The 18,368-nt window shown below is 40.3% G+C and overlaps 1 protein-coding gene across 5 annotated transcripts in view; it reads left to right on the forward strand.

The window, feature by feature from the left end:
* Window positions 1-18,368, forward strand: part of LOC117548142 (protein diaphanous homolog 3-like) — a 182,841-nt gene that overhangs the window by 107,151 nt on the left and 57,322 nt on the right. For 4 of the 5 annotated variants that reach the window (XM_034219192.1, XM_034219210.1, XM_034219202.1 and 1 more), the window contains 2 exons: window positions 5,006-5,101; window positions 5,596-5,658. In XM_034219192.1, the coding sequence (XP_034075083.1) occupies window positions 5,006-5,101; window positions 5,596-5,658 (159 nt within the window). The remainder of the gene's footprint in view (window positions 1-5,005; window positions 5,102-5,595; window positions 5,659-18,368) is intronic. The other variant, XM_034219218.1, reaches the window with a different exon arrangement.

Below are 18,368 nucleotides of genomic sequence, written 5' to 3' on the forward strand. Positions count from 1 at the left end.
TTGCCTTGCTCTGGCCCACCTCTGCTGCACACTGCAACAACCGGGTCATTGTCCTGATGATAAGTGCCACATCCTGTTGAGTGAAGTGGCGGAAATCATCAGTCCGGGTCTGAATAGAGGGTAGACATCTACACACAAACACAGACTGCGTGTCCAGAAAATGGAAAACGCCAGTGTGAGCAGGCTCTGATTAAATAGATTGGGATTGAAGTTTCACTACAGACAGGAGGATAACCATAGCCAGACCTGGATTTGAAGCTTTGTGTTGATTCTTCTGCCAGAGTTGATCCTTTAGTTTTGTAGTGGAGTAAACACTTACTACTTCTATCTTTTTGTTGATCTGACTTGTCCACTTGTACATCTCAGTTGTACACCGTACTGCTTATTTCCACACTTATTTATTTTGTCCCTTAACAAAGAGAACTGTCAAGCTAGACACCCTGCAGTAGAGCTCATTTGGCACAATTCCGTGTTTATTTTACAACTAACACGTAGGACTTGTAGAATTGCAATGAAAAAGACTTGAACACAATGTACACACTATTACTATTCCTTAAATAGACATCCGTCCAAATCTGGACTGGTTTGTGAGAGTGTCTTCATGCTTTGTTAAAGAAAAAGCCTCTGCAGATTGCACACCTGTCATGGGAGCTCTGATCCCAGATGCAGCAGAATAGAAATAGTCAGCTGAATTGTGCACATCAAAGCACCAATCAGTAGCTCTACTGCCAAAGCTGGTATACCACTCTTCAATGTCCCGTTCCTCTCACTACTCTTTGTTCTCTTGCCATATCCTCCTCAGTACCACCCTTCACAAGCTGAATGACTGTTTCAAACCCATTTCACAGCTACCAGCTTGACTAATATTCCTCTGCCATGTGTTTCTTCTCCATTACCATCCATGTGACATGTCTATGATCTCTAAGTTGGTGAGCATGTGGGTGTGAGTATATAAATATGTGTTATGATTTTCAGTGAAGGCACCTCTTGTCTCCATTATATAAAGCAGTTTTCTGTCTCGGCCTGAATCAGTTGCTCTTGATTGATGTGTAAAATTGGCCTGTTTCTGTGTCTGTATATTCCTGAGGCAGGAGATCTGAGTAGGTTTATTTTTCCTTGCCTCCCAAGGCACACAAAGTTTTTCATGTTATTGTGGGTCGGAGTCAAACGGAGTACTGCATGTGAAGGCACGCATTGCAGGTTGCAGTAGATTGATCTGCTCCTTTTTCACATTTTCTCTGTGCTGTCTGTATTTTGTTTTGTGTGTTTGTCTATGTGTGTTGTGGGGAGTGTAAAGCTGTGATGAATTACCACGGCAGTGGAAACAAATTTGGACGCCGAGGAGTGTTGATTTTGCTCAGAAATTCGTGTTGCCTTTCTGCTCTGTGTAATGATGAAGAACTGGGCACATGTCAGCCAGAGGAAGAATGCAACTGTTGCAGATGGAAAACAAAACATGCATACACAGATGCAAGCAGGCAGGGAAGTGGGCCGTGATATATCCACCGTATGTGTGTGTTTATAGTCGGAGCTTTGTGTGGGGTTTGGGCACGACTTTTACAACTGAAGCTCAACGCCATGTGGACCCTCTGCCTGTAAAATAGAAGCTTCAGTTTGTTTGCTGTAAAGGGACCATTTACTGTGGAGCTGATTTAAGTTTTTTATAGGTTAACAGAAAACTCAATATGGTAATGTGAGTATCAACATGTATGCAATTCCAGTTTGCACAGCACAGTGTGACTAGTGTACTTTACAGCTCATGAAAGAGTTTCAGTTTGGAAGTAGAGCTTATAAGCATCTGACAGTTGACAGCAAAGGGTGATCATGGTCACAATACCAGTCGTCATTGAAATATTTGAAATGGACAAACCCTATCAGCATCTGTACATATTACTTGCTCAAACATGTCTTGTAAAAGGTACTTTTGGAATCTTTAAATTGCAGGAATGAGCACATTATTTACTCATTTTAAAATGTAAAAATTAACCAAGGAAAATGTATAATGAAAATACTTTAAAGTTACCTACTTTAAAGTTTATCGTGTGGACTTGAGGTGAATATGAGGTGCCTTTCACATCTGAATCATTAATAGCAATATGGCATATCATTTGTAGTAGTCTGTTATTTTAGTAATAAAGAGATTAAGGTTGTGTATATACCATCTGTGATACTAAATATAGGCTTGTCTTAGAGCAGCTGACTACATCAGGGATGGTGTACAGAAACAATTGCTATATGATTATTTATTTTGTTGTCTCTATGTGTTGTGAGCCCTCTATCAAAAACCTTTAATTCCAATTCAAATAATTAGAATTCACCATAATGCCATCATATCGACAACGACCCTGAGCTCCATTATGTCCAACCCATCTGATTATACTATGGAAAGTATTTGTTGCTGCCAATGAACAATGGAAAGTAAAAAGGAAAGTAGGTAAGCGCCTTTGGCCGAACCTAATATCGAAGTTTTTGTCATTATTTTTGAATCCTTTTCTGAGACGTTCACCCTATCCCCCACCCTATTGTCAATCGATAGAGTTTGTGTCAACACCTCTCACCTCTTCAACAGAAATTATTAGCTTGATTTTAGAGTTTGTACTTTTGTTTTTGTATTGCAAAGCAGCTGTGATTGCATTAGCTTCTAAACTTGCAAGTCGTTGTATTTGAATGCTGCATAATCATATTTGGGAAACTGCACATTTGCTTAGAGGAGGCAAGATTTCCCAGGTCACGGTCTGCCTTATTGAAGCCTGCCCCAGCTCAACCTGCTGGCAATATGTGTTAATATGTACTCATTATGCCCCTGCTTCCACCTTGCATGGGGGTTTTCTGGTCAAATGTGCCTCCTTTTTTACTGACATCTGTGAATGTAATTGTGTGCTTTAATTAAAGCCTAAGCCGGATGTAATCCACAAATACATAAAGCCAAATAAGTTGGTTTAGAATGGGCAGAACCTTAGTCCAGTAAAGGGTCTCCTATCACAGTATTAGTGTTAGGTATACAGCTATATTTTAGTTCCAGAGGTAACCATCAGACAAACCGGAGAGAGAGAGAAAAACACACACAACCTTAATCAGAACATCAGAACATCATGTTCTTCACTTAATCAGTTGAGGGACCCAGCAGTCACACTGTGGCTGATACAGCTCTATGGAGCTAACGATGTTTTCTAGCACATCATACACAGATTTATTAGACAAGGTTAATGTGCCAACACAGTGTTTACATGTGAGCGAATCTATGTTCATACGTCAGTCATACTTAATCTGAAGGCAAAACGTGTGATTTTGAACACTGTCATTAGTTGTGCAGCCCCTGCCCAGCATCGTTGTAAGTTCGGATTCTGATTGCATGTCACAGTGACTGGACAGCATGCTTTTGTGCTGTAAAGCCGTATTAGACATAAAGCTCATTGGTAACAGCAATCTAGAAATACAGAGCAGAAATCTAGATTCCATTGCTCTTGTAAAGTCAGGGCCAGAATATTAACAAAATGTCCACAATGTGCCAGCTTTTTCAACATTTAGCTGAATGTTGTTGACATGTTATGCAAAGTTCAAGTTACATATGTTTTTTTTGTATTTATGTTGCTCCTTTTTTAATGATGGTTCTTCCTTATGAGACACACAACAAACTGTTTGACATATTGCCTTTTAAATATGGGTAATTTCAGTGTACATTTTCCAAATGAATGACATAAAATATGATTGTATTTGTTATATAATTTCTGGTCAGTAGTTAAACATACATTAGAACCAAAATAACTGAAAACAGTAAGAAGTAATGACCATACAAAAGTTTAAAGACAACATCTGGTGCACTTGAGGCTAGCATGTTGGATGCCTGCATGCCCAAACACTACTCAAACACTCATTGATGAAAGTATGTCCCCTGAAATAAGTGTTTTTTTAACATTAAAAGATCGCAATCTAAGGTTTGCCTCAAAATGTTGTTGCTCTTTTCCCTCACTTTAAAACAATAAGTATCTTTCTTTTTCAAAATTCATACTAGAGCAATCTTTTTCCAAACTCTCAAAGAGGACACTTCTCTAAACAACAAAATGAGACTGATAGACAGCTTGTGAAAGTCTTCCAGCCGTCAAATGTATTACAAATACTACTGTGGTTGCACTGTAGCTTTAAATGCATGAATGGAAGTGTACAGTTCAGTGGCAGGTAGTCCTTCACATCTGCATGGAGGTCAACAAACACTTAAAATGTGAAGGGCCCCAAAGAAGTATTGTTGAAAAGAAAACACTCACATTTGCATGACAACCAGCACAAAGTTTCTATTGACAGTGTGTTCGCCCTCAGCAATCATATATTTCTGCTAGCCATTTTCCTTCCTTTCTACTGGAGGCTGTTTTCACTGCAAATCACTGACCGGGTCCATCATTTTGCCTCAGGTGTTGGCCAGGATTTCAGCTGTGCCAACACATGACATTTACATGTCATATCTTCAAAGCGTTTCCCTTTCAAAAATACATCTATATTCTGGCGTTTCCCCTGCTGAAACAAAGCAAGGACTTTATATTTTAAGTCAAGAGTATTCTACATTGAATACACCATATTGACAGCTCGACAGGGCCCTGTAATAAATGTCTCTCTTTTTATGACATTGTAAATATCCTTCATGAGTTTTTTGTTTCACAACAATGCATCCACAACTGCGCTGCACAAGGTTGCAAACACCAGGGTGCACATTTGCACAGCAGGTTGTCTGCAAGACCATGCCAACTTTGATTAGCTTGGACTTAAACCCATCATATGTTAGGCATTTGACTTTGTTATTGAATCAATGTGAAATATATAGTATGTGCTTGTTCACAGCTTTCTATATGCAGTAACATGTAATGTGTTTATATAATGTCCTGCCGTTGAATGTTTTTTGCAGACAGTATGGCAAAGCTCAGCAATAGAAGAAAGTGCACTTTATCTAATTCTGTTTTCTTACCTCTACTCTGTCTTCTAACACCCCCCTTTATTTTCTTCCTGCGTTTTTCAGAGAATGATGAGACAGGTGTGATGGATAGTTTGCTAGAAGCCCTACAGTCAGGAGCTGCATTCAGAGACCGCAGGAAGAGAGCTCCAAGACCCAGAGGTGAGTCTCATCTCCTCTGATCAAATGTATACACAAACAAAGATGCACATAGACATTCTCATATTGTCTGGAAAATAATTTGGACGATGTTTTGAGTCCATTCAGATAAATGCACGTCCTAACCTTCCAACTGGATGCATATGTTTGTTTTAAAAATCTGAGTGAACTAAACAGTTTTTTTCCAAAATACACTAGTTTTTTGTTTGTACACATGCTTGCTCTGAGCACAGTGCTCAAAGCTTTACACCATTACCTCGACTGTTGGATGATTGGATACCAGAAAAAGCACTAAACACCCAAAAAATAAACACATGTTGTGAATTCAACATGAGATCTTTACTGTTTTGAATGGACTGCCCATTAAGCTATAGTTGCAATCGACAGCTGTTCCCTTGTTGTTAATAACCTTCTCTTCACAGCCATTCTTCAGCCTCTTTTTGATCATCGTAGTACTGTAAGATATGTTTGCATCATGTGTCCACTGCCCTCCACAGATAACCAGCAGAAGACAATCAGCCCCAGCTCCTTCCGCCAGGTTCTCAGGCCTGTTAACCATGGTAAAACACACAGTTGAAACCCACAAAGCTAAAGCCTCAAGCATGCTCAGCTCTGTCTTTCCATCTGCTCTTGGAAGCCAGTCCTTAACATATCTGGCATGCATTGCAAATTCCTCTCAACAGTTTGTATGTCTTGCTTTTTGTGTGTGTCCAGCCACCATCTCAGTTGTCCTTTTGGTGTTTGTGATCTTGTGTGGGCCTTCTAAAAGTGTGAAAGGGCATTACTAACACTGTTTGAGGCAGTGTGATGTGCAGACTAGGAGAAGCAGGGTTGATATTATTTGAAAGCAGTGTGTGGGCTGCGATGACAGCTCAGACATAAGTTTCCTCAAATTGTTCAGTAATTGCAGCTTTTTGAATTTGACTTAGCCTGTGAATGTTCAAAGTGTAATATAAGTTAAACGACTCATATCTATACACAACAGTATATGTCAAGAGTCCTAGAATTGTATGGAGAATAATAAATAATCTTTAACTGTTTAACTTTTGCATTGCACATCCTTGAAGAGCAGTGAGACATGCACAAACTCAATTCTGTCAGATCTATTTGAGATGTTATCATTTAAAAACTAAATTTGAATATAAAAATGTCAAGGTGTGTGTAATACTATACCACCTCCTTGTGTAATGATAAACTAACTATAGCAAATGAAATTGTCCTATATTATTCATATCTGTGAACAGATATGTTGCTGCGGCTTAAATAAACAACATCTTTCTTCTCTTGTCAAAGGTTTTCTACAACCATAACAGAGGCACTTAAAAAATTACGTTGTAACCCTATTACCTCTTATTACTTGTAATTGGTATCCCTGTGGGCTGGGTACAGGCTACATGAATACAATTATTCATGCTCAATCCACCCACATCATTGATGGCAATGATAAAGGGCCTTGCTCTGTTGTTCGGCTACGACTTATCTGAAATTAGATTGGAAAGGGGCGAGGGGGAGGGAGGTATACAGGGTGGGAGGAAAGAGACAGATAGAGGTGGCTGTAGTATAAGAAATGGAGAGAAATGGTGTGAGGAAGAACAACGGAGCCTCTTGGTAAGGGTTCAACTGAAGAATATTGGGGCAGAATAACAAAAAATGGTCTTGCTGTGAAAGTGCTGTTTGTTTGTGTTTGAGAGGGAGAGTCAGGTAGTATAGAAGAGAACACACAAAGAGCTACATTGTATTTACAGGGGATTAGAGTACAAATACATGACAGTGAGTGAAAGTGCTTCAGTGTCCACTTTGTGAAAAAGAACCCATGGTGTGTTGTACTGGTAAGAAGGTCCTTCGAGGTGGCTGGCCCAGCTGCCCCCTGCTGGCCGCATCAGACACGGCCTTGTTGACTAATAAAGCTCGAGGCTTGAGCCTGTCACTGCAGGTATCATCCTCACTGCCAGCCTCCCAGAGCAAACACAGCTAATTACTTTTTCTTTGCCCAGTCCAAGCACCAGCTCAGCCCTCTCAGTGCCCATTCATCTTAATTTCCCCCTCTCTGCCATCTGTCTCCTAAATAACACTCCTCCTCATTTCCCTACTATGCCATATCCCCGCTGTCTTCTTCTATACTCTCATGGCCTGACAAAAGCCCTCCCAGAACATAATTGCCTGTTATTGGTAAGAAGTGTCTCCACTTCTCCTGCCGCACCCCTTCTCTCGGCGCTCCTTCTCTCCTACTGAGATCCAGACTTTAATTGCCCTGGGTTTAGTCGCTGGATTGAGTGAAACTCACAGGATGCTCCGTGTTTAGTCGGGAGGTGATGAAGTTTAGTTGGCGGCACACGTACTTAAACAGATGCTTTCAGTTTCACAACACCCTACTTCCATCTTTTCCCACAGTTTTAAATACCCTTTAATAATTGATCTCACGGGTGTTGCTGCACTCCAATGGAGCAGCAAAGAGAATTTAAACAGCAACATCTGTGCCAGAAGATACTCTAATAAGTAGTGATGGGGAGAGATTGGAATGGTCAGTCTACTTGGTGCCATTAAGCTTTTCTACCAAGGGAAACTCAAGTGCACTCGGGTTCTCTTCCTTTTGTCATCAGCAACAAATCAGACGACCAATAGATTGTGCTCCCCATCACCAGACTTCGATGAGACTTGTGTACTAGATTATTGCTGTTGTGCTTCGTATCGTAGACATTTATCATAAGTCTTATTTAATTATATATAATGTCACTAACTTTATTTTCTAAGCATTTAAAATCACGCCTAGCTACTAAATGTTCTCAGACAGACAGAAGGGTGTCGCCTTGACCATTGTCAGTCAATGATCATATGGATCTTAGGTTTGTAATTAGCATGTATGCACGTTTCGCTCGTCTGGCCAACATTTAAATAGCCTGTAATGTCAATTCCCTAGCTGGGACCTCCCCAATTGTGTCTTTTTCCTGTATAAAGTGCTTGTTTTAGCAAGGTCAGATCTTGGTGCTATCTACTAGTGCAGGATCTCTGGCCTTTCAAGCTGGAAATAAGATTGATTCTATTAAATGCTATGACTCTTTATTAAATAACACAACTTTGGTTTAACCTTCTATATTTGTTATTTTCTTACCAGAAGGTGATTAAGTGTGGAATTTCCACCACACTTCGTAGTCATGAAGAGTGGAATTATTGGCATGTAATAGAAAATATGATTCAAATGATTCCTTATTGTTTGCTTCAGATTGTAGAATCATTTATCATTTTGCTCTCCTCTTCCTCCCTGCTGGAGTCTTTGGTTTAAGTAGGGGATCATGCTTGGGCTTCTAGCATCCCCCCCCCCACACTTCCTCTCTTGCTTCTTCTCCCTTACTCCTAAATTGGTTCAGCACACTTTAACATGAGCCAGCAGCTAAGGTGTTAGCTTGGTCTGCAGTCTCCCTGAGCACACATTCTCCCGTAGTCTTAAAAGTACACAGACACACCTGCAGACTTCAGGGGATGAAGGTAAGCGGGCTTTGTGGTGGCTGTGGCCCGGGTTAGGATAAGGCTGCAGGGCTCTGGGACTCCTCGGCACTCTAAATTGGATTGCACTCCACAGAGTGATGGATCGATGGTGGTTAGCCACACAGGTGTAAGAGACTTGAATCTGCAAATTGAATCTATGAAGCAGCCATAGCTTTTTAACTGTGTCCTTCTGAAAACATCTCTCCAGGCACTGTCTGGCCAGTTCAGCCTTCGAAGCAAACCCTCATCTCAGCCTCACTGACTCCCAAGGTGCCGTGTGCAAGTACTTGTTGAAAGAAGTCATATAAATCTCTTTTGTTACCGTTGTGTTTGAGCAAGAGCCTTCACGGGGGTAAGACGGCCCAAGCAAGCGAGATGTGCATTTTGAGGGTTTGAGCATGCTATGATATTTTTGTGTGATTAATAAGTGTTAAGAAAAAACAACATCTATGAAGAGTTCTATGTCTTTGTATTTAGGAGCAGTTACTTCACATGTCTTTAGTGAAACCTAGCTTACAATTATGTGTGATAACGCTCTGAACTAGAACTTGACATTGATGCAAAGGTCACTTCACACAGTCGGTGAACCCCTTTACCAAATTGAACAGGAGTTATTTTGCCTTACTTGCACTTGAAAGCATTACGGTGTTCACACTAAAAGAAAGCCTCTGGTTATTAGAGATGTTGTGTGCTATGTATTTGCACACTTTATGACCCTTTTTGCTGAATGTATGTTTCTGTATATAATGTTGGATCCCTGGTTCATGCAGGCAGCTATTCAGTGCATACTTTATATAACTTGGCTTCAGGTGTGAATGACAGTTGGAGATGAGTAATAGGCTTACTTTGAGACTTAACCCACAATGTCTTTCAAAGGCTGTGCGGCACACAATCATTAAGAGGAAACTGGGGAGAGTGTGAAGTTGAAACGAAAGTCTAAAAAGTAAATAAAGGAAGTTTGTTTCTTCCTACTTTAGTGTGCTCACATTTGAGACATTTGTGAAAAACGAGCACGGAGAATCGGTGTCTGCAGCTTCCTGGGGCCGGGGTACTCCAGTGGAATCTGCTTTTAGATGCTTGCCTTTTCGATGTGGCCTTTTATAGACTGTGATATGTGGATTCCACTGCAGGCTACTGTATCCTGTGGATTGCATGTGTGCTTTTTCATTCCTCTTCCACATTTCTGTCTCCTCATATCAATGTCAATTATGTCCTACAAAGTTCCTCAGTCTACTCTGTACTTTTTGACTTTGTTTTGTCTCCACTTTATCTCCTCCTTTGCCTTGTTGCTTTTCCCCAGACATGACATAGGCAGAAAAGAAGGTGTCATTAAATCATCTCTGTGAGCCCAAGACAAAAAGAAGGGCACAGACGCTCTGCTCCCAAGATCTATTTGAATTGATGCGACACGTCGTTGTTTAAAAAACGTGACTTTAGCAGTGGCTGATTTATCAGCTTTTGGTCATAATATATTATCCATGCAACACATACGGCCCATGCGTTTTTCTTTAAAGTGACAGATTATTGCCAAAGAGCTCCTTTTCCTGAACACTGGAGTGCTCACTCTCCCCTTCCACATAAACCCTCATGCATACATGCATAGGAATCGTCAGCTTAATCCCTGTGTTTTAATGATGTGCAGGCGAAAGGTTAAAGGCTACTGCTGGGTCGGGGCATTAGCTGTGTCTGCAGCTTGGACAGGTGTAGTGCTCTCTGTATTCATGTCCACAATCATCTGGCCACTCGGAGTCACAGTCTCTCTCTTACTGCCACACTTGATAGGTGGTTAATATGTTTAACTGTGCTTAGAAGAAGGGGTATCCAGATGGGAAAGTGTATCTTGACCTGCCTTTGTCTGTCTGTCTGAAGTGCTGCACTTGGTGTGTGTACGCGTGTGTGCGTGTGCCTGTGCGTTTTTCAGACATTGCACTGCCTGGAACAGATGGAGCAAGAGGGCACCGTAACAGAGAGCTAGTGTAATTAGGTACAGCCTGCACAGTGAGACTTATGGAATGGTAATCGAGGGATGTAGAGAGCAATTAAGGACAACATATGTTAAACTACCTTTTATTCATGTTTTGCTGAGAACAATGTTCTCTTTTACGGAAATTCCCTGCTGCACTCTTACCCAGTTGTACACAGTCCACACAGGAGCTGCCCTGTACAATACAGTCTGACCTGTTGGCCACTTAGCAACTTTCCTCAAGTAGTTAGTAATGAAATGTTCTAATTTGTTTCTTATCTTCTCTTGGTGATTAAACCAGTGACATCCAAGCCCACCTCTAACCTTTAGCCTGGAATCAGCACAACACGGCATTTATTAGATATGAAACAATAGTGCCCAGCTTCTACAAGAGACCAAAATTAGCATAAAACATATTTATCTCTGAACATGTTTGGCTGTAGATTATGGTTTTCCATGTAGCAAGTCACTCAATGTGATTGGTATCATGTTTGCCTTGGAGTCACGGACACAGAAAATTAACATTTTATTTTAATGGCTCCCACTTGTGCTGTTATAGAAGTGCTGCATCCTCAAATAACTTTTTCAATGAAATGCACTAAGTTGTGATGCACACACGTGTTCAAATTAATAATGACTGTATTAACCTTTACTACGAGGCCAAGCTTAACGCACCTCTAGCAAATATAGCCTTATTCTTAAAGCTGTAATCCATGCTCAGTCCAAAATGTAGGACGATGAGAAAGTGAAATGGTGTACCGTGTATTCACTTGACTGGTTGGAGAGGTCAGTGTGATGGATGAGAGTAGAGTGGACACACATGCACAAACACACACCGAGCTCAACAGTGCCCACTCAGTCCTAATAGAAAACAGATGATAACGAACACCTCTGCACTATCCTCAAAGTCGCTGCAGTATATCCCACGTTTTTAGCCAAGTCCTAAGCCGATCAGGCTCCTCAGATATCCACTTTTACTGGATTATGAGAAAGCTGGGCTGTAATAAAGGCTGTGGATCGTGAAATGGAAACTGGTGTTCAGCATGTCGAGCCAAGGACCCTAATCAGCCCATTCACACCAGCTCAGGCCCCAAACAGTAGGTTATGCTGCTAATGTAGGATTGCTATTCAGACGGCTCTTGTGATCCTCCTCGTCTTTTCTTTCCACATGATACTGTCTCGTATGCTGTCTGACTCGATACACACCTTATGTGTAGGGAACAGAGGCAGGAAGCCTATGGGTAAATAGTTGGAAGGTTTATAAGGGATTTAGATTAGATATATCTCCGTTTTTATAAAACTAATCTGTCATGTTTTTCTTTGTCTCGACTTTGTCTTTCTTTGTCTCTCCCTTTGCCCAACCCTTTTTTCTCATGAACCGGTTATGAACATTGAGTGAGACCAGGTTCTTACATAGTATTCTAGTTAATAATGCAGTGAGAAATTAAGTCATTCTCACCATGGCTTTGTGCTAATTAAATGTTACAGCAGCCTTATCGCCCAGCCACACACATTCCTGGTCCTCCCACATTTACCAACACTGGAAGCCATATCGTCGAGCCATCAGGGAGAGAAGTGCTTCGGGAGATGATTATATGAACTTCTGTTGTTACGGGACGGAAATTAGTTCTATCTCCCCTTTATATATATGCCCTCTACACAGGGCGGTGCTTGAGTTTGGTCTCTGTGGTAATACCTTTGGTAAAAAGTGTTAGAAATGCTATAGCAACATTTCCCCCCTCATTTCCCCCTGCTTCCATCTTGTCACACTTTAGTATTATTCCATTATTTGTTTATCTTTTCAGAAGGCTGTCTGTTTGGTTTCTGCTTTAGGCTAACATTTGTGACTGGTCACACTGTGGGCCTCTGCAGAAAGAGTCACATCTCTGTTTGCATGTGTTACTATGGTAGCCATTAAGCATGTACTCAGAGGGAAGGTGGAGACTTTAGGTAGGAGTGATGAGAGGGGGTAATGTGTGTTTTTAAAACTATACTCACCATTGTGCGAAAGCAGATCTGTAAGCAGCCCCATATCCAGATACCATTCTCCAGCTCTCCGCACTCACACAGAGATAGAAACAGGCTCCTGTTGTTGATGATTATCTGGGCCACTTTAGTCTCTGGTGATAAAATGATCACATTCTTTCAAACTGCCTCATCTCTCCGTCTCTCTCAAAGGCTGTCATTTCTGCTGCCACTCCTCGCTATGTGTCTCCACACTGAGCCTGAAGCTCTAAGTGCAGCGACGGGAGTTTCCACGCCGACAGAGAAGGAAGGCCTGGCCTCAGGCAGCAGGGTCTGTTTGATGCCGGATTCCCCTGTGAGATTTGGGCTTTGCTCATCAGTTATATACCATCCTCGTATGCCCATACACTTCCATGCCGGACTGGCTATACAGCTATATGCATTCATTTCAGCACACTCTCACACACACTCACACACACACACACACACACACACACACACACACACACACACACACACACACACACACACACACACAGCCTCTCGTAGTCACTTAGCTTTGAGTCACAGGGCCATGTATGCGTCTCAGGCCTCTGGTCTTAAGAGCTTCATTAGTCTGGCAGTAGCTTTGATTAGCATCCTCGGGTGTACAAATTAGCAAACACACTCAAGTGATCCTATGAAGAAATGCTCACTCCAGAACCTTCTGTAGATGTATGAACACTTCACACGCATGTGATTATCCCTGCCATTCAGGAGAGGGAAGTTTCACCTTAACCAAGTTTTGTAAAATGATTTGTAATGACGTCGATGAAGAAATATGTTATTGGAGAAAGGGTGTGAATGTGAAAAGATGTATAGAGCATAGCTTGTGCGCTTGCATTGTCCAAGCCTTTTTCTTCCATTCAGGTGAAAATTCCTTCAGCTGCTTCCTGCTCTGTAATAACCATACTTGACATTTCCCTCTCCTTCAGCCTGTGGAGACTAGCAGATGCTTTCCATTCCAGGTGAACCCATTAAGGCTTCCTCTTCTCTACTGCTTCCACCAGCCTGTCCTTTGGCATGGTCCTTCTGAATGTCAACACTCACTGTTTAGCATCACAATAAAGCAGACACTGGGCAGAGGAGCAAAGGCAAGGAAATGGCTGGTGCCTGGCAAAGGTCACAGACAAAAAGATTATTTTAAAAAGCTTGCCATAGCTCATTCAGTGCTGTAGCACCAGGCATTTTCATGTTCTGTATTTCTGTTGCTTGCTTAAGATCAAATTATTGATCTTTAAAGAGTAATTACTGCTCAGTTTGTTGACTTTTCTTCTACAACCGATATAACCAATAGAATAGAGCCACACATTTTGCCAAAGCACCTGATGTTGTATACTGATGGCTGTACAATAAGTGAATATATCACAAAATATGTGTTGTTTTTCTGGAGTTTCTATCTTCTTATTTGATCAGACACTGTTACAAAAGGAAAATGAAATTAGGACATCTTTTGTAAGGCTTGATGGAGAAAGATATTTAGTTCAGCCCCTCCACAGGGTGTTTAGCATTTGATTTTTGAAAAGGATTGCAGGATTTCATTTTCTAGTTGAATCAAAGTAGAGGGGCACAAGCTGGCTGAGTAATATTGGAAACATTAGATCTTGCTGTTGCTTTCAACTTGCTGATTGTAACATGCATATCGCCAAATACGCAAAAGCAAAAATAAAAAGCTCATACATTTTTTCCAACCTGATATACCTTAGTTGTGCCTGTTGTTGGAAGAGAGTCAAACATGAACCTTCTTTGGGTTCCTCTTCAATGATAAAATGTCCGAGCCTCACAGAACCCTTTTCAAAATGTTTTCCATCTAGTTTTCATAATGAAGTAAAAATGTGTGTAAAACATATTTTATAAACAAGCCATATTAATCACCCTTAATTAATGAGTCACATCAGAGCCCAGTGGGAGTAGGGGTTAGAATTTGTAACAAATTCAACAGAAAATTGATTGACAGAATATAATTAATGATTTAGGGCTTTATACCATAATCTTTGGAAAACTAAATCATACAATAATTGATCACGTTTAATCTTAATACACGTTTTGATTAAAGGGAAAACATAATAACCATGCCCAGAAGACTGCGTTATTGTTTTGGTTGTCAGGCTGTGGCGTCTCTGGCTAGTCTTGATTTGTGTACAAACCTGATTATTTTCTAAACGTGGAAGGTAATTATCCCGGCTAGTTTAAATGGTAATTACAATGTCAGACAAAGAGGAAAGAGGATGTCTAAATGTATTGCACAGATAGTTCTGCATTTGTCCACACAGGCAGCCACACAGATATGCACGCTCATATACACACAGATTCTATTCAGCATGCAGGCACATCTCCAACCAAACACAATTATTTCTAACATTTGTTTTGATATAACGTACCTCACATTTGCAAGCTAAAATAATAGAAAATTGCCTATTTGCTTCTTCAGTATGAAATGTTCTGATACTTGCAAATAAACAGAGCAGGTCTAGCAGGGATGTTGGGATGTAGCCGGCTGTATTGGCTTTATTGTTTTATGTGCCTCATTACTCTCACTTCGAGTTCTATTCATAATGAAATCTGCAGTTGTTATACACATAGTGTAGAGCGAGCTTCTAAATGCTTCCAGAACAAAATAATTTCATTTTCTTTAAAAGAACAAAGAAAGACATAATTCCAATGTGGCCGTTTCCCACTTAAAGTTTGCCTTATGCCCTTGCAAATGTTTTTAATATGTCCTTTGGCTTGGATCAGAAGCAAATAAATGAATTACAGTACTCTGTTCTTCTAACTCGGCACCAATAATTGATGCAGCTTGGCTGTGGGTCTTCATAGACAACAATTTCTTAAATTAGGAGCCAATTTTGCAAAGATCTTTTTGCATGTTTAGATATTGTGCATGTTTAGTGGCTGCTCCTTTGTTGATGCCAATGACACATGTAGCATGTGGCAGGTCCAGAGGGTTTGTCAAAAAATAGAATTGTTGAAAATACACTGAGTTCATTGGTGGTGGTGAGTGTTTTTACGATTTAGCTCAGAGTACACTTTGCAGCCTTTTTTCCCCTATTGTTTGCCTTTCATCAACTCAACTCTTTTCTCACCCTAAAATTGAGCTTTGAGCTTAGATATCTTTACCAACAATACCTAAATAGTGTGATTTTCATATGTTAACTGTTTAAAAATGAGTAAAACATATTTTGGTGGTATTTAACTGTAGTTGTCATTGTACAACAGCAGGAATGGATCTTTGCAATATTTATTTTTTCAGTTCTATGAAAACTATTCCCATTGCAGCACAAATAGCAGGGCACACATTGCTCATATATGTACTGTGGACGTTCAAGTACTTTCTGATCAGAGGAACAGAAGTCGCACCCCGAGTTAATTGGACATAACATGATTGTTAGATTACCTGCAATAACTGTGAGGGGTTTGCTAATTTGTGCAATTGAACACTTGACACCACTTGTGCTGGATTTACATGGGTGTCACTGTGTACAGCGCTTCTGGCATAGAATAATTCAGTTAGTATAGTTCAGTGTTGGAATTGAAATGCTAATAGCACTATCGCAACACTATGGATGTGTCGTACATTTCAGTTTGTCTCAATTATATTTAGACATACAGGTGTGTATATATGCACAGTATATGAGCCTAATGCTTTGCAATTATTAATAGTCACGGTAATTATTCAAGATTCAAATGGCTTAATGTCATATCATAGACACATTTTATTTTTCTAACAATAAGGGATATGAGCCTTATACTAATGTAGACTTGAGGATAATTTATTTATATAGTTTGCATATAAAACAAATTGTTTTACTATTAAAACAGATATTCTCCATTGCTTGGAATTGTGGACTATTTTCACACTAGGCTGACACTGACTTTGTTTCTTTTATTTGTATCCCAAAACAATATCCAGTGTGACTGTACTTGTGTTTTGTCACCAACCTCCACTCCATGGAAAACATATACAGTGTGAGATACCAACAACCCAATCTGAGCAGTACTGCATCGTGTCCATGTGGAGAATCTGTGGATAACATGGCCCCGATGTGTTGAGCAGTTTTAATGAGCAAAGTCCACGGCATAGCTTCACCAGACAGAATGTTTATTTTTTCACACCAAAAGTATTTCTATTCAGTTGTGGTGTTCTCAGTTATGAAACAGAAAATGTTCCCACATACACAAAACATCCCCCTGGGTGCTTTCACATCCTCTTTAACATCTTTTTTTTCTCCATTCGTTATAGGGACCAGTTCCTGACTTGTTAAACCTTATGCATCACACATTTTTTAGCATTTGAGTTTGTGGATTTGAAAGAGAGTTGCTCATGTTTACTATACTTCTGTAGACTCTCTTATACCAAAGGAGTGACGACCGAATTATGAAAGTGAACGTTGTTGCTTCACAATAATTGATTTCAGGATTACATTTGTAATCTTTTGAAGAGACCATTCCTGTTTGTTTGAAAGATAATCACTTTATTGATCCCGCACTGGGGGAAAATTATATTTTACAGCAGCTCAAGAGTCTAAGTATAGGACAGGAACAAAATGGGAAAAGACAGAGAAGAAGACTCTTACAAGAGATTGTCAGGAGTAGGCCTTGGCGACTTAAACTAGACTACAGTAGAAAGCTTTATGAAGATATCACCAAAATACTTATTTTCTCTCTCTCTCTCTCTCTCACTCACTCACACTTGAAATGGCCCTTGGATAACATATTCCCTTATTGTTCTTTTCTCAGTACAAAGACAAAGTGTAAGAGTGTCCAGCCTGCATCGGCTCAGAAGTGTGAAAGGGTTAATGAACAAGGCTTATCCACCAAGGAAGGTTTTAGAGAGAAGAGTGTAGCTGCCTGTTAATCATCCATCAGCCTCTCCAGTGAGCCCAGCCTGAGCTCTGACAATGTAAGGTGTTTGGGCTACAGCAGAGGGGACATGATTTATCAGAGAGGTGAGTGATTACATGGAGCCTCTGTACGTGAGCGAGACGGTCAGAACTAAAAGATGATCCAATATCGCTCATGCAAGAAATAGTCAACGGGTTTCTGTACAAAAAATAGCCATGTGAAGGAACTGTGAATAAATTAATTTTGGGTGTGTTTAAGCTTGAGCAGAGAACATTGTAAAGAGTTCAAAAGGGACATTTTCTTCTAAAATAAATATATAATAGCCTGTAAGAGCTAAAAGTGTTCTTGATGGCTTGATGACATTTTCTAGTTAATTACTATAATCGCTGGCCTTCCAGCTTGTCATTCTGCTGTGTCACTTTTAAAAACATCTTGCTTTGAACAAAATGACTAAATTAAGCATATTTTCCTTTTTTAATGGATAATTTTCTGTCTTAGGTGTTGGCGAGGAGAAAATGATGGGCACCAAAATAGATCAGGGAAAGAGAAAAGTCTCTGATCTTCTCCTGGAAATGTAGTGGAATCAAATAATGAAACACTTAACGTTAAACCACTGCACTTTTCATGTGCAAATTCAACTTCAGACATTGACAGTTCTCACTGGCTCTGTAGATGACTGGTTTGGATCCCACTTATCATATTTTTTTATTAGATGTAAGTCATTATCTTTTGTTTCGTCCCAGTTACCAAGACTGTGAAGGATTCGTACTTTGATGAGGGGGTAAAGGAGTTGACATCCACTTTCGTAGGCTTAAATGATCGACTTTGAAGATCCAAACAGATAAATAAATACCAACAAACAATGACTACAGACCATCTCACCTCTGATACAGCTTTATCAAGATTTCAGAGGTGGTTGATTGACACCTCACAGACGGAGCGAGAGGGTGTGGAGAGGAAAAAAACATGTGGATGCAT

This window comes from Gymnodraco acuticeps, unplaced genomic scaffold, assembly GCF_902827175.1.
Source record: "Gymnodraco acuticeps unplaced genomic scaffold, fGymAcu1.1, whole genome shotgun sequence".
NCBI lineage: Eukaryota > Metazoa > Chordata > Actinopteri > Perciformes > Bathydraconidae > Gymnodraco > Gymnodraco acuticeps.